General features: G+C 41.9%; 1 protein-coding gene across 6 annotated transcripts in view; it reads left to right on the forward strand.

Moving 5' to 3' along the window:
* GLI3 (GLI family zinc finger 3) overlaps nucleotides 1-24,192 on the forward strand; it is a 223,923-nt gene that overhangs the window by 13,236 nt on the left and 186,495 nt on the right. For all 6 annotated transcript variants that reach the window (XM_040432675.1, XM_040432680.1, XM_040432677.1 and 3 more), the window contains exon 2: nucleotides 10,500-10,662. In XM_040432675.1, the coding sequence (XP_040288609.1) occupies nucleotides 10,539-10,662 (124 nt within the window). In that variant the 5' untranslated portion in view covers nucleotides 10,500-10,538. The remainder of the gene's footprint in view (nucleotides 1-10,499; nucleotides 10,663-24,192) is intronic.

The raw sequence follows: 24,192 nt of genomic DNA on the forward strand, positions 1-24,192 counted from the left end.
ACAGTAAAAAAAATAAACTTTTGTGTGCAAGAGGCCTGACACAGAAGTGCAAGTGAGTGATGCTATGTGAGTTGGTTGGAATGAGGAGCGAAAGCTAGCCTACTTCTCAAATACACCAGGCATGGAGAGGAAGGGGAATAATAGGGAGGGAGCATATAACGGACTGAACATGATTCATTTAGCAACTCTAATCTATATTTTCTGATTACATTACACCCATTTAAAATGACATTATGTTGGTATATGTTAGGAGTGTTAATAGGCTAATTTCCTTCCACTGATATAATGATAGACATCTATAGTGTGCGTTACCACTGGGATTCGTAATCCTACTCTAATGAACTGAAACTTTACTTCTAAATGTAGACAATCTTTTGCCAACCGATCCCTTTTATCCCCTTAAGGACCCACTCCGCACATGTACGGCGTTGGTGGACTTGACTTAAGTACCAGCGCCGTACATGTACGGTGGGCTGATCGGGCGGGTGCAGGAGCTGCGCCCGCCCAATCAGCGGCAGGGTCCGGCAGTCACTGATAGCCAGACCCCTGCTGTATGCGCCGACATTGGTAAAAACACTGATGCCGGCGTACTAACCCTGGCGCTGCCGTGGCACATGCGGGATCCTGCCTTCCTTAGGCATCGTGGCTGCCTTCCGTGACAGCCTAAAAGATCCAGCCCCCTGGATCTCACAGGCAAGCAGGCTGAAGTGTATTACAGTGTGTAATACACTTACAGCCAATGCATCACAATACAGTATTGTGATGCATTGTAAAGGGGATCAGACCCCAAAAGTTGAAGTCCCAGAGTCGGACAAAAAAAAAAAGTTTAAAAAATTAAGTTTTAGAAAAAAAATGTAAAGTTTCAAGTAAAAAAAAAAATAGCGTCCTTTTCACAAAATAAAGTAAAACAAAAAATTGTAAAAAAATAGGGAAAAAAAGAAAAGATTAGATAGATATACTAGGTATCGCCGCGTCCGTATCGACTGGCTTTATAAAAATATCACATGACCTGACCCCTCAGGTGAACATCGTCAAAAAAATAAAATAAAAACTATGCTAAAAAAACAATTTATTTTTGTCACCTTACATCATTAAAAGTGCAACACCTAGCGATCAAAAAGTCATATGCACCCCAAGATCATACCAATCTATCCGTCATTTCATCCCGCAAAAATGAGTATCTACCTAAGACAATCGCCCAAAAAATAAAAAAAACTATGGCTCTAAAACATGATTTTTTTTGGTTTCAAAAATGCTGTTATTGTGTAAAACATAAATAAATAAAAAGTGTACATATTAGTAGGGATCAACCGATATTGATTTTTTTTGAGCCAATATCGATAACCTGTGAACTTTCAGGCCGATAGCCGATAACTTATACAGATATTCTGTGCATTTTCATTTTTGAAAAAAAGAAATCCTACACAAATTTGCTGTTAATTGAACATGTTTTATAATATAAATCTAATGCAAACAATTACACCCAGAGCTTTATTGTAATATATAGTGCCATATTACATCACCCCCCCCCCTTACTGACTACCATGGCCTGCTTGCTTATTATAATTTAGTATAGTTGCTTTATTAATTTACAATATACATTTATAATATACTAGTGCCAATTTCCACCACCACCACCCCTCCCCCACATCAGTGACTGAGTGAGTAACTACTCCAATAAACAACATAGTATTAGATGAAAGAAAATAAAATTACCTTTTTAGTAGACCAGAAAAAAAGGTGTCAATTTGGCAAACCAAGCGGTCCAACTGGGCTGGCACACAAGCGGCAGTGCAGACTTGGACGGCACACGGCACTGCAGCCACTCCTCCAGACAGCACTACTACTGACCCGGGACTTCAGCTCCTCTCCAGAAGTCCAGTGATTCGTGTGCACGCCTTGTTTTTCCACACGGAGCCGCGAGACTTCGAGACAGATTGGGTCATATTTGGTATTGTTGCGTTCGTAACAACCTGCTCTATAAAAATACCACATGATTTAACCTGATGAACATTGTAAATAACAAAAAATAAAAACGGTGCCAAAACAGCTATTTTTTTTTACCTTGTCTCACAAAAAGTGTAATCTAGAGCAACCAAAAATCAAAACAGCTATTTTTTGTTACCTTGCCTCACAAAAAGTGTAATATAGAGCAACCAAAAATCATATGTACCCTAAAATAGTACCAACAAAACTTCCACCTTATGCCGTAGTTTTCAAAATGGGGTTATTTTCTTGGAGTTTCTAGGGGTGCATCAGGGGGGCTTCAAATGAGAAATGACAACTATTGATGGCAACTATAATGGAAATTATCCCAGTGAAATCTGCCCTCCAAAAACCATATGGCGTTCCTTTCCTTCTGCGCCCTGCAGTGTGCCCGTACAGCAGTTTACGATCACATATGGGGTGTTTCTGTAAACTACAAAATCAGGGCAATACATATTGAGTTTTGTTTGGCTGTTAACCCTTGCTTTGTTACTGGAAAAAATGGATTAAAATGGAAAATCTGCCCAAAAATTCTGAAATTTCATCTACATTTTCCTTTAATTCTTGTGGAACACCTAAAGGGTTAAGAAAGTTAGTAAAATCGGTTTTGAATACCTTGAGAGGTGTAGTTTCCAAAATGTGGCCATTTGTGGGTGGTTTCTATTATGTAAGCCCCACAAAGTGACTTCAGACCTGAACTGGTCCTTAAAAAGTGGGTTTTGGAAATTTTCTGAAAAATTTCAAGATTTGCTTCTAAACTTCTAAGCCTTCTAACATCCCTAAAATAAAATATAATTCACAAAATGATCCAAACATGAAGTAGACATATGGGAAATTTTAAGTAATAACTATTTTAGGAGGTATCGCTATCTGTTTTCGAAGCAGAGAAATTGAAATTTTGAAAATTTTAAATTTTTCCAAATGTTTGGTAAATTTGGTATTTTTTATAAATAAAAATGAAATATTTTGACTCAAATATACCACTCTCTTGAAGTACAATATGTGACGAGAAAACTATCTCAGAATGGCTTGGATAAGTAAAAGCATTATAAAGTTATCACCACATAAAATGACACATGTCAGATTTGCAAAAAATGGCCTGGTCCTTAAAGGGGTTGTCCGGGTTCAGAGCTGAACCCGGACATCGGACATACCCATATTTTCACCCAGGCTGCCGACCTGATGTTAGCATCGGACCATCTCATTCTCCGATGCGCTCCTTTGCCCTGCGCTAGATTGTGCAGGGCAAGGGCTCCTTTGTTTACAATAACACACTGCCGGGTGGAGGCTTCCACCCGGCAGTGTGTTTGGTGACGTCATCGGCTCTGATGGGCGTGCTTTAGCGCTGCCCTAGCCATTTTACTGGCTAGGGCAGCGCTAAAGCCCGCCCATCAGTGCTGGTGACGTCACCGGGCTTTCTGGCAGCCCCATGGAGAGCCCGGTTTGTCATCGGAACTCCTGAAAATGCCTTTGCCCTGCGCGATTTAGCGCAAGGCACAGGAGAGCATCGGAGCATGAACTGCTCCGATGCTCAAGTCAGGGGGGCTGCCTGGGTGAAAATGGAGGTATGTCTGGGTTCAGCTCTGAATCCGGACAACCCCTTTAAGGTGAAAAATGGCAGGGTCCTGAAGGGGTTAATTAGGTTAATTGGATGAATGCTCTAAGGCCTCATACACATGATCCACGTTTCAGTCTGCACAAAAATGGATGTACAAAATACTGACAGCTTCTGTGTGCATTCTGTAATTTTGTCACTCACTCCCGTCAATAAAACGGTAGCTCTCATGCGCAAATAAGGACAAGAACAGGACTTTGTCTGGCATTCGCGGATTGGGCACGCAGATCTGCAAAAAAATATTGTGTGAATGACCCTATAGAAGTTAATAGGTCAGTGTGCTATCCATTATAAAAAAAAAACGGGTAGCAAAAATACAGATCTGTACATGAACCATTAGGGTGGTTTGACACTATGGGAGTCAATTGTCAAGACTGATGTTCGTGCCCTAGTCTTCATACCCCCTGTGCTGCTGGAGGAGGAACTTAATTTATATTGAATACATCCTCCAGCAGTCTATGCACCTAGATTGAAATTAGTTATCATTTACGCCAGAAAACTGGAGTAGATGATGATAAATGTGCCTGGTATGATGGCCCCGACCACGCTCCTCCACACACCCTTGCCACGCCCCCTATTTGGAAAGTAGCGAGGACACCGTAGAAAAGTCACTTGCGCTTAGATTTAGGCTCAATACTGTTTAAAAAACTGCAAAAAGACTATGTATGCTGGAAAAGTAGCATAGAGGGAATGATAAATCTCACCCTATGTCTTTTTTTTTTTTTGATGAAAAGCGCCACTTTTATTGATGGCTACATGTTACATGCTGGCCAACAGGAAATTATAAAATTACTAAATGTTTTTGTAGTGATGTTTTAAGACACCTTATGTCTTTTGCGCTTTTTTTTTTAAACAGCATGCTCTGCATGTGTGACATTTTTTTCTGATGTTTTCCCTTAGACTTTTCCATAGAAAATAAAATCTGAAAAAAATCTATGGCTCAAAAATGCCCAAAAACACCTGAACATGGCCTTTTTTACACGCCAATTTTTTTTATAAAAATCAAGAAATAGACATAGCACAGCAGCAAGTTATACTGAATCTTTTACGATAAAACTAAGTATCTGCGCAGCTCCTGCTCTATAACAGGCTGTCTGGGGATTATTTCACATTTTCATAGTGAAAGGTTCCCTTTAATGACTGTGAATCACTGGCCACTAAAGAACGGCCACGTGAATATGTGCATAGACTTCAATTGTTCTGAAATCTGTCACGTGACGGCCAGTAAAAAAACGATTGTGCGAATGCAGCCCAATACAGCGTGGGCCCCTGATGGGAAATTTATGGCTTCCACTGACTTTTATATCAATATCGAATCGCTCTCCTAATATAAAGTAATCTGGCATTGAGTCGTCTGTAATAAAGCTTCATGCTGGGTAATATATAGTAGGTAGCGCACAGGTTCATTTAATTCCATTTCCATAGGAATGCTACAGTGAATGGATAACTACTACCTAAATGCCTGGTGGGAATGGTTTACTTACTCCTCCTCATTGGTAGGGCTGGTAATATAGAAGTGGCTACTTGTGGAGCTAAATGACCCGGCCTTCCTTTCAAATGAGCACAAGTAGATGTAAATGTGTGTATGGAGCAATGATATTGATTACCACGACTTGATGGACGGATGTATTTCTGAATTGACTAGGAATAGTGATTGTCCCCGAGGGACACTTATTGAGCTAGATTGTGTATTGATAAAATTATTCATCTGGACTGAGGTTGGAATGAGGAACAAATGCTAGCTTATTCCACACATACACCACGAATGGAGAGTGTAAGGTACAGTGGGGTCATCACCATTACCTTATGGTGGGGTATTGCTATTTTTGCATTTCCTATCACTTCTGCAGGGGCATGACAAGTGAGAATTTATGATCACAGATGAGTCGGTCGGAATTCTACTCAAGGGTCGAGTTGCCCTTTGTGGAGAAGGTCCATCTGCTTCTTCTAAAAACATGCACACCTGTCTGTTGCTTCTCAGCATGGGTGTGATTTCCGAAAATGCGTCAGATTCTGTGAGTTTCTAAGTTTGAAGAGGTTCCCTATTAATGTAAATGTCCAATTTTATCTTGATTATATCTTATTGTCATAGTGGAAGATAGTGTCAAAGTTGATGAGTTCTTCCTCTAATATCATTGCTGGGTGTTTTATGGGTCACTGGGGCAGTATTGCTGGTATTATGGCACACTTGGTTGTCTGGCTAATGTTATGCTTGCCTGGATTCACTTGGGCAGTATTCAACTGTATTTAATTGACTTTTTGCACCGCTACTATTTAAAATGTCATGTAAGAATGGAAAAGATTGTAATGTACTTTGTCCTTCAGTCCCCCACCATTTTCTTGTCTGTTATAGAGAACCATGACTCTGTGTTAGCTGGCCATGATTAGGACACATTTTCAGCCCCTGGATGTAAACAAGAATGTTTCCTCCTCAAAACTTTTCTGATGTCACTATGACATGTGAAACTTTTTTCAAATGACCTCTAGGATGTTAAAGGGTTCATTTCTATGTAAATATATAATACATTACTGAAATGTGCCCCCCAAGCAGCATGTGAACCAGTGACATACCTCTTGGGGGAGTTGTCGACAATTGCGGCCAGTCATGCTGGAAGTTCACAAGCTAGGAGGACCTAAAAAGTTGAAAAAGTCAAGATAAGAAGGGCCTGTCATGTGTCTGGCCTTCATAGTTCTGCATTTTTGATATGTAAATCAGCACAAGGAGTGCCAAGGATGAAGCCACCAGACCGCCAAGCACAAAGAGCTTTGGCACTTTCCAGTCAGTGAGGTTATTGCAGCGCAGTCCGGTGAGATACACCATATTTCATGAGATCATGTTGCCTTTATACAGTATCCTACTCTGATCAGATCCGCAACAAGAGGGGAAGCAGAACCAAGAAAGCGCTGTGGTCCAGTGCCAGCCCTGTGTACAGGTTAGTTTGGCAACCCCCTTAGGAAAGAGCAGCTTTTCTTACATAATGCATTTGGGCAAATTTCTAGGACGGATTTAGACATCTGGTTTAGACCATGACTACACTGATACCTTGGCAACTGGGGTCTAGATGGATTCGGTGATGCAGCAGCTAGAGAGGTATGAAAGCAGCTTTTGGAGTCCATGACAGTTAAAGGGAACCTGTCACCTGGATTTTAGGTATAGATCTGAGGACATGGGCTGCTAGATTGCCGCTAGCATGTCCGCAATACCCAGTCCCCATAGCTCTGTGTGCTTTTATTGTGTATAAAAACCGATTTGATACATATGCAAATTTGAAAATATGACTCTTCTCTGGTCACACAAGTAAGATATGACTCTTTTATGTCAATTTTCATATGTATCAAATTGTTTTTTTTACACAATCAAAGCACACAGAGCTATGGGGACTGGGTATTGCGGACATGCTAGTGGCCATCTAGCAACCCATATCCTCAGTTCTATACCCAAAATCCCAGTGACGGGTTCCCTTTAAGGCCTCTTTTGCACTTGCATTTATTTCTGCTTTTCTGCTTCTTTGGAAATGCCAGATTCAGTACTTGACTGATCCAATGGAACCAAACAAATCCCATTAATTATCAAGGGTTCGTTCGGCTTTACAGCCCCTCTCCTCCTCTCTGATTGACAGCTGCAGCATCCAACCAGGAGACCACTACAGCCATCACTCAGAGAAGAGAGGAGGGGCCGCGACCAGAGAGCTCTGAGTCCAGTGCAAGTACAGGAGCAGAAGCTAGTAGAATAGAACCTAATATTCACACTACTCCTGACAATAAACGCTCCAGAAAATATATGTTTGTACTGCTCTCCCCAGCCCCTACCTAGTGCTGTCAGCAGTTTAGCTGATAGACTCCCTTTAAGGGTAATATTTCCGAAATCTCTGTCAGGGCAGATTGTATCCCATTGTATAAGGGGCCGCTCCACTGACTAAGGTAATACCTGAACTGATTAATGAAACAATACAGGCGTCACTCAGAGCAGAGAGGAGGGTGCGAGCAGAGAGCACTTCACATTGAAGCATGAGCACTTGCAGCAGCAGAATCTGTCAAAATAAGACTTAATATTCACACTAATTGTGAAAAGAATAGCTCTACAAAAGCTACGTTTGCTCTGCTCTCTCCACCCTATGCATAATGCTGTTAGCAGTTTAACATGACCAAAACTGCTGACAGACTCCCTTTAACTCCTTCCTGGTTGCTGCCATACATATACGGCGGAAGTCGGCTGTTTAAACAAGGTGCCCACTCCTGAACAAAGCGAGTGCAATAGTCTGAGGATTTATGCTGTTTCACACAGCAGACGCCTGGGGCTAATGTCTGCAATCAGGAATAACACCATTCGCAGACTTTTAACCCCTCAGATGCCGTGGTCATTTTGGCTCTCCGAAGGATCCGAGGCTACCGCAGTGATAGTTCCCATACTTCTAGGCTGATCATATCTGGAGACAATTATACCTGTTTAAACATTAGGTTGCTTGGTGGTTATTAAGGTTTTTTCACAAAAGGGTTACAGAAAGCACTTCCTCAGCATTTCAGGTTTAATTAAGGTGCAGCACATATTTTAGAACCGTTGTTGGTAAACTGAAGCCTATTGTGGAAGAGTCAGCCCTGGAGCATAATGAGAGGACGGGTACTGATAGGAATGTTTTTCTCCTGAATGCTGTGTTCTAGCAATGGGACTCCTGTAGCTGGGCTAATTTGGAGGGAAGAGGGGGGTGCTATTAGAAAACAGACAAGTTTAGTGTTCCTTTGCCTAGCTATTGAGAAACAGTTGATAGTAAGTGTAGGCAATTTGTATTTGCTTCAGGGAATCTTTGAGTCTGTCATATGAAGGTGGCCATACAGATGAATTTATGATCTGCCAAAATGTGAGTAATCACTTGTCCCATACAAACGATCCAACCATTAACATAAACATCATATTAAATTTTGCGCAAAGTGGCAAACAATCAGCTGCGCTCAGCCATACACGTGTAGTTTCACAGCCGAAAATGAAATGATGGTCCGCTTTTAGAAGGGCAGCTGAGAGTGCATTCTAGTTTTACATATTGATGACCTATCCTTTGGAAGGGTCATCTATATCACATCGGCCATGGGATCATATGTTTTACAGTAGCTTCAGCACCGGAAACAGGCACTGTAACTCCACTGGCCAGAGCGGATTACTGCAGAGCTGCACTCCCGGCAGTCCTGCTGAGCTGGTAGTGAATAGCCTATCCTAGGATAGGTCATCAATTAATACGTTCTGTTGAAATGCTTTTTTGGTGTGCACAATGCCCAGTTGGACTGATCTGAATTTTCCCAGAAGTAATTATCCAACTTTGTTATTGGACATAGGGGGAATTTGGCAAATCATTATCAACCCTTTTGACATTGGTATGAGTTGGCGTTAAAAAGCTACAAATTTTGGCGCACAACCTTATTGCACAAAAATTTGTGACACCGGGAGAGCCTAATTTCTTGAGAGGCCTGTGCCTTTTAATACATTAGGCTCTTCTCACTCAAGTGTAGATTACATCAAGACTGGCTTATGATACATTTCTCCAATAATCTTCCATACAATGCAGGTAAAAAGTGACTTATGATATATGGAATTATAATAATTAGTTTTTGAGCTGCATAATGTGCGCTGTGATATCACCCTTTTCTCCAAATTTAAGGTCTTTCCCTATAATGTTTTTTTAAAAACAGGAAGCATTTTGCAGTTTAATAGTCTGGTTGTGAAAACCTGAAGTCTTCAATATGAGGAAACCTTATTGTGATAAGAAGCCCATCTCCTCTTCAGGTCTTATCTGTGCACGCGTGCTCCACATGCAGAATGCTTGTACTTAATTCTAGGATTCTCTATTCCCCCCCCCCCAAAAAGCACAGACAGTAAAACACCGGCTAGTATTGAAGAAGGTATTCCATCATGATCATGGGTATCATAAGACTTCTTCTTAAAGGGAATCTGTCACCAGGATATATTGTTCTGAGGGAAGCCTCCAGTAGTGACAGAGATTCTATTTCCATGGCTTGCTCACTTTTTTATTTCCGTACGGTGAGCGTCTTCCCCTACCTTCCTATGGCTAATTGACAGCTTTCTTCCTATACTATGCATAGGGAGGCAGCTGTCAATTGGCAGTAGCAGTTGGGTGGGAGAGATGGTAGCTAATGAATATTGAGGAATCCACAGCTCATGTACAACATTGCCTTGTACATTGCCTCGCCGCGCTCTCAATTCACCGCTATAGGACTTCTGTAAACAACCACGTGCACTTGCTGGACTATTTTTGGAATTCCTGTAGCGTTGAATGGAGAGCATGCCGCACATGTGCAAGGTGATCTCCTGCCCTTCAGGGGCCCCGTTCTCTATGTAGGAGTAGGTCCCAGAAGTAGCATAAGGCACTACTGTTATAATCGAGTAGTTCCATGTGAAGTGTGGCTAATTCTGTAATTTATGTATTTTATATGCCTGTGAGTGTAATAATGTATGTACAGTATGTATACACTACAGTTTTCATAAATGCAATTTTCCTGCATTGAAAGAGCTCTAAAGGAAACCAGGATTCCTGAAGTCCCTCAGATCGGAAATGTCCTGTGGCTCCTAACTCATTTGTGAGCTACATCAACTGCATAGCAGAAACCTTCATGATAGAATTATTTTCCTATCATGCAAATGTATCAGAGTTGGCACTAGGAAGCCTTAGTGAGGCATGGCACACTACCTCATGTCATCTCTGGCCTTATAATAGGTGACTTCGGGGCTGCAGGTGGACATCAGACACTTACTCTACAGTACTATGATGAAATGTTATACTAACTTGGCAGAGGATACCGATGATGCATCTTGCCTAGAGAATAACGCAGTGACAGTTTGATGATTGTTCCTACATTGATTTAATAGCCAAAAACTTTTTCTATCTTACAGTGCTCTACACAGGGAAGTTGCAAGTTATGAGAAGACAACATGGAGGCGCAGTCTCACAACACTACCATGAGTGAAAAGAAGAAAGTGGAGAACTCCATAGTGAAAACTCACACTAGGACAGACGTGAGTGAGAAGGCCGTTGCTTCCAGTACAACCTCTAATGGTAAGAGGAAAGTATGAAGTCTAGTTATACGTCTGTCTATGTTTTACAAAATAGACATCTGTTCAGATAAGGCTACATTCACACAACCGTATGAATGAGTCCGCCGGGTGCGGACCCATTTATTTCTATGGGACCCCAATTGCTCCGTTCCACGGCTCCACAAAAAAATAGAACATGTCCTATTTACAAGAATAGGCATTTTCTATGATAGCCGCGGCATGTGTGGTCCGCAAATTGCGCAACACACATGGGCGGGTATCCGTGTTTGGTGGATCCGCAATTTGCGGATCCGCGAAACACAACGTTCTTGTGAATGTAGCCTAAAGGTGTATAGTCTTAAGCTGGACATACACATGAGCTAGAAGTAGGCTGATGATTGAACAACAGTCTGGTGAATTATCTGTTCACAGAAATGGCCATGGTCTATTCCTTGATGTGAGCTGTAGAGCTGGTAGGAGAATGGATATCTCGTGAATCCAATATTGTAGGCTGTGTGCAATGCATAGACATCTTGAATTGTCTATCAATTGGCACTAACGGTGCAATCCGGCAGTGCTTTTAAATTCAGTTAAAACCTCATCAGGTGAAATCCACATGTGTTTTTGACGCTGTTTTCTATGTGGTTGTGTTTTTTTTACTGCAATCACATATAAAATGTGGCAAAACAACATGACATGCAAATTTTAGCTGATGCAGTTTTGAAGTTTTTTAACTGCACCCAGCTGTACCTAAAGAAGGCTTTCTATCCACTGAACAGTACTACTGCTGTGATTACTAATGTAACATCATGTTCTATTGGGAGACAGTCAGCAGGCTCCCATACACATGAGATTGATCGCTGTTCCTACCAAAATCAACTGGTTCCAACAATGGTCTTAGGCTACTTTCACACCTGCGTTCAGGTGTCCGCTCGTGAGCTCCGTTTGAAGGGGCTCACGAGCGGCCCTGAACGCAGCCGTCCGGCCCCAATGCATTCTCAGTGGAGGCGGATCCACTGAGAATGCATCCGCCTGCCAGCGCTCAGCCTCCGCTCCGCTCAGTGAGCGGACACCTGAACGCTGCTTGCAGCGTTCGGGTGTCCGCCTGGCCGTGCGGAGGCGAGCGGATCCGTCCAGACTTATAATGGAAGTCAATGGGGACGGATCCGCTTGAAGATGACACCATATGGCTCAATCTTCAAGCGGATCCGTTCCCCATTGACTTACAATGTAAAGTCTGAACGGATCCGCTCAGGCTACTTTCAGACTTAGAAAATTTTCTAAGTAATAATGCAGACGGATCCGTTCTGAACGGATGCAAACGTCTGCATTATCGGAGCGGATCCGTCTGATGAAACATCAGACGGATCCGCTCCGAACGCTAGTGTGAAAGTAGCCTTTTGTGTATGGCCAACTTTTAAGGGAATCCCTCACGCCCACTTATGGTTTTCTGGTGGCACCACAGTGAATGTGAGGGATATATCTAGATCTCAACAGTAGTGGTGGGATCAGAATGTGTCACCTCTAGCTGTTGCTGACAGCAAGTAAGGCTACTTTCACCCCAGCGTTAAAAGACATCTGGAAGGCTGTTTCAGCATATTTGCTGAAAACCATGGCGTGCAGCAACTTTTGTCCAGCCAAATCCTGCCATATATTCCAGGGAGTGGCCGATTCTCCGCCACTTTCCATTATAGTCAATGGGGTCCTATGGGCAGGCGGCACTTTCTAGCTATGCCGTAGCTAGAGAACTCTGGCAGGCTGTTCTCTGCCAGAACAGCCTTCCAGATGTCGCTAATGATGGTGTGAGACTAGCCTAAGTCTGAGTTCACACCTACGTTGTGAATTCTGTTACAGAAACATAGACTTCAAGTTGTGACGGATCACTCACTTTGAGTCTGTAGTGAATGCAGTTCATGGAAAAATGCAGGAGTGGATTTAATACATTTCTATGTCCCAAATGATGCCATTATTTACGGTAGCACCTCAGGCCATCTCTGAATGTTCTTCAGGCATTATATAGCAAGGTTGGAGAGAACAGCATATGCCATACCTCAGTATATTGCCCTATTCAAACAGCACCTTGACTGTTCAACCATGTAAAGAAAGAAAGCTGAGTTCTCAGTGGTGAAAGAGACCTTTCCTTTTAGGTCATTTCTTTGAGAGCCAGGTGTGCCTCATTGTCTGCATTTCAACCTGACTTGGAAGAATTGTAACCTAATATTCCTCATTTTCATGCATCACTGCCTTAATAAAGCATGATTTGATTGCATACTGACCACTGCCTCTGTAAGATCCTGGGTATTCCTGAGTACGTTCAAACAGGACATAAATTGCAGCAGAAAAATCCAGCGAATCCACCCCAAATTCTGCAACCAAAACTCCACGGGGGAAATCCACGGCCTAAACATGCTGTGGGTTTAAAATCTGCACCACAAGTCATCTTCTGGGCAGATTCAGTGCAGATATTGTAGGCAGTGTTTGGATGAGGTTTGTGTAAATCTCATTCACTTTGCTGCTACTGTAGAACGATGCAGATTTTCCACCTGCAGTTCCACGGCAGATCATTTACAGCATATACGGCCCGGAGATTTTTTTTTTATTCCGTGACTTTGTTTTAAAGCTGTTCTGAGAAGACGGAGTAAGGGCTCTTTCACACGAGCCGATGCGTTAAAGAAAGACAAGCCCCTTTCCGGACAGCAGAGACACGGAGCAGTAACATGACTGATAATGCTCCGTGCCTCTCTGTGACCTTTTTACTACAAAATCACGGTGACAACTTTATCTCACTGTGATTTTGTAGTAAAAAGGTCACAGAGAGGCACAGAGCGTTATCAATCATGTTAATGATCTGTGCTGGCCGGAGCGCGGCTTGGCACTCTTTCACGCAGCGGATTACCCACACGGCATCCGCTCGTGTAAAAGAGCCCTAACATGTTTAGGCCTCCACTCCAGTCATTGGCCACAGGATGTCATCCTTCCATGGCATCCCCCAGTGTATTCTGGTATACATGCTTTTACGGCATCTCCAATCAGTGTTGTGTAGAGACATTTCCTGGAAAAGAAAATTCCTTCACACCGCAACCTCCCACACTACAGTATTAATATTTCAGAATACAGTTGAATTCATATTTTCTGAACCAAATAAAAATGATACACTATACATAGCAATACAATCCTGCACAACCACTTTGCTGCCCATAGGATCTTGTAGGCCTATACTACCTACTTGTGCTTGACATTTTAGGAAAAAAATGTAGCATTGATCACACACTGAATTACAGAGCTAGTCAACCCTTAGGCCTCTTGCACACGAGCGTGACGGATTCTCTCAGGGTCTGTTCAGGAGAAAACTGATGGTTTTTCTCAGTCAGTTTTGTGTGCGATTGCATTCAGTGTTTCATTTTTTCTGCAGAGGTGCAATCAGTTTTTGATGCCTTTTTTAGGCCTCATGCACACGGCCGTTGTTTTGGTCCGCATCCGAGCCGCAGTTTTTGCGGCTCGGATGCGGACCCATTCACTTCAATGGGGCCCCAAAAGATGCGGACAGCACTCCGTGTGCTGTCCGCATCCGTCGCTCCGTTCCGTGGCCCCGCAAAAAAAATATAATCTGTCCCATTCTTGTCCGTTTTGCGGACAAGAACAGACAGTTATATTAATGGCTGTCCGTGCGGTTCCGCAAATTGTGGAACGCACACGGACGCCATCCGTGTTTTGCATGTGCATGTAGCCTTACACGCGTGAAAAAAACCGGAAGAATATCAATCTACATCTCCTAGCAGCCATCAGTCAAAAACGCATTGCATCCGGATGCAATCTGTTTTTCACTGAAGATCTATTCACTTCTATGGAACCAGAGCTGCGTGAAAAACGCTGAATATAGAACATGCAGCGATTTTTCCTGAACGCAGAAATGATGTGTGAAAAACGATGCTATGAGTTTGCTTCACACATGACACCTGGACGGAAGACTTGCTTGTGTGAAAGAGGCCTAAGGGTACTTTCACACTTGCGGCAGAGGATTCCAGCAGGCAGTTCCGTCGCCGGGACTGCCTGCCGGATCCGGCAATCTGGACGCAAACAGATGCATTTGTGAGACAGATCCGGATGCGGATGGCAGCGGATCTGTCTCACAAATGCATTACAATACCGGATCCGTCTTACCGTTGTCATCCGGAAAAATGGATCCGGTATTTTTTTTCCCCACAGATTTAATGGTCTGCTCATGCATGGACGGAATGAACGGAACCGTTTTGCCTGAAAGCTTGGGGAGGGATCCGGCATTAATGCATTTCAATGGCAAGTGTTCAAGATTTTGGCCAGAGAGAAAACTGCAGCATGCTGCAGTATTTTCTCCAGCCCAAAAAACGTGTCATATAAAACGTAAGAGGGACTGAACTGAAGACATCCTGATGCATCCTGAATGGATTGCCCTCCATTCAGAATATATTAGGATAAAAGTGATCAGGTTTTTTCCGGTATTGAGACCCTAGGTGCATCGCGGCAAGTGCAAAGCGTTTTAATGCGTTTTGTACGCGCGTGAGAAAAAGTGCATACGGTGAGGTAAATAATTTTTTTTAACCCCTCCAGCGCTATTTTACTAAGCATTCTGTATTCAGAATGCTATTATTTTCCCTTATAACCATGTTATAAGGGAAAATAATAATGATCGGGTCCCCATCCCGATTGTCTCCTAGCAACCACGTGTGAAAATCGCACCGCATCCGCACTTGCTTGTGGATGCTTGCGATTTTCACGCAGCCCCATTCACTTCTGTGGGGCCTGCGTTGTGTGAAAAACGCACAATATAGAGCATGCTGCGATTTTCACGCAACGCACAAGTGATGCTAGAAAATCACCGCTCATGTGCACAGCCCCATAGAAATGAATGGGTCCGGATTCAGTGCGGGTGCAATGCGTTAACCTTACGCATTGCACCCGCGCGGAAAAGTCGCCTGTGTGAAAGAGGCCTTAGAGTATTAGTTAGAACCATATATATTTATTTTCGTGTTTTTCACAGGAATCCCAATTTTCATGGTTCTATGATTAGACTCCCCACCCCCACCCAATCAGACATTTATCCCTTAGGGCTCATGCACACAACCGTAGTTTTGACCCACATATGCGGATTGGATTGGATGCATTCATCTCAATGGGGCCGCAAAAGATGCCACATCCGTGTGCTGTTGGCATCCGTAAATCCGCTCCGTGGCCCCACAAAATAGAACATATCCTATTCTTGTCCATTTTGCGGACAAAGATAGGACAATTCTGCAGGAGAATAAAAAACATGCGCCTGGCTGGGATCCATATTTTGTGGACCGCAAAACACTACGGCCATGTGCATGAGCCCTTATCCTGTGGATAGGAGATAAGTTCTAAACTCGGTACAGCCCTTTTATTCCCAGTCATCGATTGTACTTTATTTATTGATTAAGAGAAACACATGGTTAAAATCTACTGTCAAACGCTTTCCACTATTCAGTACATGAGATGATAGGGAGATGGAAATAACATTTTAGCAGCACTTAATCCATGCCAATTCCCAAATCTCATACTGCTGTATTAATCAGTCTACTAGCTCTAATCACTCTTGATGACAGGCATATTAGAGATCCTCTGTAAAGGTGACCACATTTTTCTTTACATATGACATGTGACTATCTTTCTGCAATTTACTTTACAGCTTGAATGGAAACGCTATGCCTGTCGTCTCCGGCATCCTTTATGTATTTAGTCGTTTCCACCATCAGAGTGTACCAGAAAATAATTACCTGTTTCAGATGGCGTGATGTAGTGTTTCAGGAAAATGCTTCTGAAGGTCCAAGATTTATCATTTCCGATTTTTTAATTAAATACCGATTCCATAACAAAAGTAGATGGACAACTCATTTTGCATACATGGTAATGAAATTATATTTAATGAGTTATAGTTCATTATGCGCAGGAATGAAAATATATTCAGTTAATGCAGTTGCAGGGTAATTTTAGGCACAATCTTGTAAATTACTGTATAACTTTTTTTTTTTTTTTACAGCTACAAACGTTTGTAGCATTCGTGGTGTTTACTCTCCTTCATTTCACTTCAGTTTTTGGCTTTAGTGAACAGAAGAGTTTTGTCCTTGACGTTGAAAAATGTACTGCACTTTACCTTTAAGACTATTTATATTGTCCAATTATGAGGATCATTGGCCTTTAAAGCACCCTTCAGGCTCCCCCTTGCTAAGGCTTGTTTATACCCAATAATCTTCTCTATGCACTGACTTCCTAATGGACCTGTGCTGGGCTGGTCAATCGGAGGAGTCAGAGCTGCAGCAGGAAGGAAGGAACAGTAGTCTGAACCAATGATTAGGCCGGAGGCGTGCCCCAGTCTACCGCAGACCCCCTGTAGGTACTGTAGCTAAACTGTAGTCACAGATCATAGCTCTGCCCTAATGAAGCTAAAGAGTATCTAAAGGTGGATTTAGACGCACCAATGATCGTCCTGCGAACGGCCGTTCCCGACAATCTGCCTGTGTAAATGTGCCGCTGATCACCCGATGAACGAGCAAAATGCTTGTTCATCAGTTGATCCTGTCGTTCATGCAGGCACCACCGATGATGGCTTCTGAGCAGCAGAACGTGCGGTGTAAAGAGCGATCTGCTGCTCAGAAGCCATGATTCTGTATGAGGACGAAGGATCGCTATAGCGATCCCGTGTCCTCATACACTGAAGGAGATCGCTGCATGGAAATGCGCGGTCTCCTTCACTGAACTAGCAGCCGACTGTCGGGAAGGAACGCTTCCTTCCCAAATGTCGGCCCATCTAAATCCACCTTCAAGCGTCAAGATCTGTGGAAGATAAATTCCATTGAAACATCCCCTATAGGTTCTGAGTTAGGCTACTTTCACATTTGCGTTGTACTTTTCCGTTGTTGAGGTTCTCAATCCTGGAGAAAAACGCTGCAAGTCAATGGTGCCGGTCCGTTTTCTCGGATACAATAAAAAATGGATCCTTTGCTATTTTAAAGATAATACATAATGTATTATCAATAATGGAAGCGTTTTTGCTGATTCCTGCCGATTCAGGCAAAAACGCAAGTGTGAAAGTAGCCTTACATGTTAATTTTCGGCTCCAAACTAATCATCTTATAAATATCTAGTTCAATTTTTTTTTGTTCAGGTTATAAATCAGGGAAAGGTTATCCTTGGCCAAATGGCTGTAATTATTGACTGACTCAGGTTACAGCACTTGTTGTCCAGTGAAAGCGGGTAAACCTTCTATGATCCTTATTTTCTAGCATTTCAAAAATGCATATTAAAGCGCCATCAATTTTGTTCATATGTAACTTTTTTTTTTTATGGCATTTTTTGGTGCAATTTTTTTATTCCAGTATTCATTTTTTATATGTGTTCTGACATCTTTCAAGTCCGATAGAAAATCCTATGGGAGAAACACCAGAAAACCAGCATACCCAGACCATGCTGCATTTTAAGTTAAAGTCATTTACCCAAAAAAGGCCAATGAAACGTCAAAAAATAAAATGTGTGCTTTTATTTCACTATAGACTTCCAAGTAACACGTGATTGCAAAACAAAACAAAAATTAAAAATGCCGCAAAAAATTATTTTTCAGAAAAATGCTGTGTGAGAAACTAGCTTAAAGATGATAATCTTAGAAACTGAGGAACCTGGTGCATGCTGTTCTTTGTTCTCTTCAGTGTAAGCTATAAAAGTGTCATATAAAAAAATGAAAATCAGACATAATATAGTACATTACAATCTATTTCTAACAGCTAGAACCAGCCCTGTACCTCTCATCAATCCAGATTCATTGGTCCAATTGCCCAGCTAGATTCAGTTCCCCCTGGCAGTTCAGGGGACGTGTGTCCTTACTGCTGCAGTTCTCTCCCTATCACAATTCAAGGGGATGTGGTCGTCTTTCTCAGGGGGCATGTCCTTTCTGCTGTAGCTTTCTCCCTGTAATGCCGCAGCTTCTAACAGTAGTGGCAGTTGAAAGAGGGAACTTGGCATGTGCGACCACCTCAGTAGGTGGACATGATAATACTATACAGATTAAACACCAGGGGGTGCCATTATAATGAAGTAAAGAAAATATCTCACAACTGGAGCATTTTTGTAAGTGAAGGAAAATTACAAAAATATATATTTCATGGTGAATTATACTAAAATAACATTTAGTAGTGCCACAACCCCTTTCAAGGCTACTGATAGTTTAATGTGTACGAGGCCAGCCCAATATTCCCCTTGAAATTTGCAATGGGGAAAGAAGGATTGGACATTTTGATTTAAACATGCTCAGTCCTGGAAGATAAATGTTGCCAGAGGTGTCGACTATCTCCCTATTCCTGTTGAAATTTACTTGCATGTTTATGGGGGAGATGGAAGAGATAGCTGTCTACCAAAAGATTGCTTATTTAGGCTAAGTTCACCTCAGCGGTTTCGTATTTCCTTTCTGTCAGGAGAAGCTGTGGAGCTTTCAAAGTTACAGTCCTTAATGTAACAACTGTGTGTAATCCTTTCTGTTTTGCGGTCCGCAGATACCTGAACCGTGTGTCCGCATTTTGCAGACAAATGAGCTCCGTTTTGTGTTCCGTATGTCTTCCCTTTTTTACGGTCCGCAAAAAACAGAAGAAAAAAAAAAAGAGAGAAAAAAAATAATTATTAAGGCCTTCAAAAATACAGAAACGATCAGCAAAAAACGGATGACATACGAAAACCTTTCTGTATGTCATCCGCAATTTGCGGATCTATGGACTTGAATGGGGCTGCGGACCGATCTGTGCGGACAATAGTAGTGCAAGCTTCTTATTTTTGCAGACTAGAAATGCGGAAACATGGAATCGGACAACATACTGAACGTTGTCCGCACATTTTATTCAACCATAGTAATGAATGGTTCCGCATCTATTCCACAAAATGCGGATTGGATGCGGATAAAATAATACGTTTGTGTGAATGAGGCCTAAAGCTGTATTCAGAGTCTGCAGAAAAATACCCCATTGCACACAATATAGAAGACTGAGTTTTACCCTTGTAGAACTGATTTCTGAGCTTTTAAGGGAAAACGTTGTACTTTACTGAGAATCTTACAAGATAGGACACCTGAAATGCACAAAATGAAATCTAATGCTGGATATTTGACTTCTACATCTTCTGTTTCTACATACTTCTATGAGCCTATTTCCAAATTTTGTTTTTATTTGAAGGGTTCACAAATGTATAAATAATAGCTCATAAAGTAATAGTCAAAACATCCCACATACCCATACGGGTTTGAGTCACGAATGCTGAGGTTTATATGGAGAGAAAAAACATAAGAAACGGGTACAAAGATAACACTGTTGTAATAATGCAGAAGGGTAAAAAGGAAATGTGTACCATGTGAACTGTGCGATTAGTGATGATTTATTTCCATGTTTATTACTTGCTGTAGCCAATGCATTGTAATACATTTTATATGGCGCTGGATATTGTCTTCTGAAGGCCTAACTGACTGATGCCATTTTTTGCAAGACCTGGAAAAGTTAAGTTCGAGTCCAATTATGAAATCTTTGGAGGCCATTCCCAAATGGTTGTGTAAATGGTAGCTTCATCCTGCATTCTTTCATCTCTTTCCCTGCTCTCCTGGCTTGACAGTTGAAAAGCTCTGACTGTGCCACACAATGGTTTGATTGGTTTCTCTGGGGGAGGCTTTTCCCTGCCTCATCATTCGCCAGGCAGGTGGACCAGAAAGTCTCTTGATTCTTTTGTTGCTTCTCAAAGTCCGGGGGTCTTTGACTGAATAAATCCGCCGTCATGGGATAATTTGCTAAAAGGAGACTGAAAGATTTGAGAGAAAAGCCTCACTACTTGGGTGCTGAATTAATGAAATAACTTGGGCCCTGGAGTTTGCAATTGAAAAATCACCAGGAATGCTATGAGGGGCGGAGACGGACTTCAGAATGCTAGTCTTTTATTCCCCATAATAAGCTCGAAAGGCTTTCTGTGATGTAGCTAAGTAAGGTGGCTTGTCTGGCCTCTGGTTATTTGCATTTTAACACTGTAGGAAGGGAAGCCCTTTTGCGAGAATAAAAGCCGCTCGCAAGCAGCCTCTACTTACTCATTAGATTATTGCGAGGGGATAGAAGGAATCGCACATGACAGAACTTAAGGCTGAGTTAACCCTGGATGAAAAGTAATTTACAGATAGTCTGTCCTTAGCCATATTTGTAGCCCGATAAGGTTTCATTTCAGAATGGATAGGCGACATTTCCCCTTACGGACCCATTCTGCGACACCTGTGATAACAGCTCTCAGATCCTAATTGAAATTGGTTTCAAAATGGATTTTCACTTTCCTCTGTCTGAGAAAAATATTGAATGGACTCCAAGCTGCCACAGAGAATCTCAGACCTTGGCGTGTGGAGCAGGAAAGCCGGGATCATCTTTCAAAACCGTGTCGATGACATGTCAGTGCGGCTATTGGTCTTATTAATGAACTCATTGATCATTTGATGAGGGAGATAATACACAGGATCCTTCCGCTATTTAAAAATTAGATCTCTGCAAACAGTTTAAAGTGGGAATGCAAGCGGCGATTAGGAGGCCACAAATGCACGCAACCATGCAGCGAGGGGAAGCGCCTCCTTAGACGACTGAACCATGATTTGAAGATAATGATGACGGTAATAGCTATTATTATTATCATCATCACTATCATCATCATATAATTAGCTCACAAACTCTCTCTTGTTGTCCCTCAGTTCCGGAATGTGGCTTTTTTTTTTTCGGGTAGGGATACGTTTTCATAGGGGAAATGTTACGGGCTTCTCATATTTCACTTTGAATTGTCTCTTAGGTGTTTCGCCATTCTCTGTGCTAGTGTGGGTCAATTCATCCCCTATTCAGAGCTTGAAAGAAGATCTATGATCAAAGGCTGCAGTGATGTCACTGACCTGTGGTGATTGATTGGGAACAGAAGTTTTGCAGCATTTTGCATGTCTTCCTTCTTATCACATCAAACCATTAGCATCTCATTTTAGAGCTCTCACAAAATAACATTTAGGTTGTGTGTGCTTCATTTTTTAGTTAAGCTATCTATTAATGTAAAAGTCCTAACTTAATTTACTTCACTCAGTTTTTCCACAAAAATATTTTATGTGTACATATTACATTGTGAATGTTTTACATTTTAAATGTTTTTTTTCATTCACTTCTAATGGACTCCTAGGTATTCCTACCAGGCTTCATCCGTTGTTATGCTTAATGCAAATTTTATGCAGGACCCCAATTTCTCATTATAAAAATTGTATACACTCTTGCACAGACAACTGTACGATAAATAATGCCCAACAGAGTAAGGCCTCCTGCATACGAACGTTTATTTTTTTCCGTTTCCGTCCCGTTTTTGCAGATTCCGTTTGCGGTCCGTATGCGGAACCATTTACTTCAATGGGTCCGCAAAAACAACAGAAGGTACTCCCTATGCATTCAGTTTCCGTATTTCCGTTCCGTTCAAAGGTAGAACATGTCTTATTATTGCCCGCAAATCACGTTCTGTGGCTCCATTCAAGTCAATGGTTCCGCAAAAAAAACAGAATGCATACGGAATGCATCCGTAAGTCTTCCGTATCCGTACCGTTTTTGCGGAACCCTCTATTGAAAATTCTATGCCCAGCCCAATTTTTTTATGTACTTACTGTTTAAACATTATATTATGCTTCCGTTTGCGATCCGCAAAAAACAGAAAAATGGAATGGCCCAACGAACAGATACACTACTGAAAAAAAAAACTTAAAAACAAATCCGTTTAAACTGGACCGCAAAACCATACGGTCGTGTGCAGGAGGCCTAATACAAAATAATGTTTTTTTCACACCTGTCATCTCACAGCACTCATTTTGGGATTTCTCAAACCAAGAGGAAACGTGTATTTTTCGTTCTATAAGACTCACCTTACCATAATTCGCACCTAGGTTTTAGAGGAGGAAAATAAGAAGAAAAAAAACTTTTCATCAGACCACAGCTTAGATCCCCAATTTTCATCAGACCTAAATGAAGACCCCCATTCCTCACCAGACCTCAGATCAGACCCTCAAATCAGGTCCCAAATGTTCATCAGACCTCAGATCAAACCCCCAGTGCTCATCAGACCTCAAAACAGACCCCCAATCTTCATCATACCTTAATAAAATAAATAAAAAACTTAATTCCCCAGCTCTGGATGCACTCGTCGCACATAGGGAGCGGTGAAAAGCCAGCTCCAGGAGCAATATATTTATCATTCTCTGGTCCTACTGTGTACTAATGATCGCCTCCATAATGGAAGCGCTCATTAGTATTCGATTCATAAGATGCACTGCCATTTTTCCCCCAAACTAGTTTTTCCACTTATAGATGATTTGGAGGCCAACTCGACACCTCAAACTCTTTGCCATGTAGCTGAAACTGTTTATAAACATTTTTGCAGCATGGCAGTTCATATTATCCTGCTGAAAGTGGTCACTATACACTAAACCCTGTTCTCATTGCCAACATCTGCCATTTGGCATGGTCTGTTTCCATGCCTTTCTTCCAAATGTATTTCCATGCATTTTAAACCTAGCTCTGTGAACATAAAATATTAGATGCCTCTGTAGGTGGAATACCATAGAGGAGCCTATATGGACATGATACATACAAGATGCTGAAGTCCTCAAAATCAATTCTCAGGACTGAAATTTTATCCTTGTGCACACTGGAGCTTTTCCCGGAGTGTACATTTAACAGAAATCAATAACACTACAGGAAAAGGCCCCTACTATTTCTTGAAATCTTTTGATCTTGACATTGTTCCCATATTATAAAATAAGCATTATATATACATGTGCAATAAATGTCTGATCACTGGGATCTGACCACTGGAACCCCATGGGTCACAAGAGCGGGGGGTCCCAGAGTCCCCTGTGTGAAGGTAGTAGTAGTGTACATACAGGGCTACTTCACCATTCACTGTCTATGGTACTGGCGGAAATAGCTGAGTGCTATCTCCGTCAGTCTCACACCCAGTTAATGGACAGTGGTCACGCTTGTGCACCCCCATTCTTGTGATTGTTGGTGGTCCTGGTGGTCGAACCCCCAGTGACCATACGTTTCTCATGTATTCTGTGATAGGTTTTATATATTGTTTATGGAAAAAATAAATTAAGAAACTAAATGAAAATATTTAATAAATGAGTCTTGTCTTCCATTATATTTACATGCAATAATTAGCAATTGGTAATTGTATTTTATAAAGCAAGGCGAGAATGCATATGCGAATAATAGCAATAAGACTGGAGGCGGGAGTGATTTTCTTATGCTCACCATGAACTCAGCATATAAATTGAATCAGATACACCTTAGAATTGTGTGGAGTGATTGCATCTTGAATGGAAAATGAGAACATCTGCAGAATTCCAGTTCGATGGAACAGGAGCTGTAGAAGGAAAAGTTTGATGCAAACCAGAGCAGAACTATTAATCATGAGCAGAGTTACTTCCTAAGGGCTGCCACTGACTGTCAAAGGAAATTGCCGCAGGCTTGTTTATTGCTGA

Source organism: Bufo bufo, chromosome 5, assembly GCF_905171765.1.
Source record: "Bufo bufo chromosome 5, aBufBuf1.1, whole genome shotgun sequence".
Classification (NCBI taxonomy): Eukaryota; Metazoa; Chordata; class Amphibia; order Anura; family Bufonidae; genus Bufo; species Bufo bufo.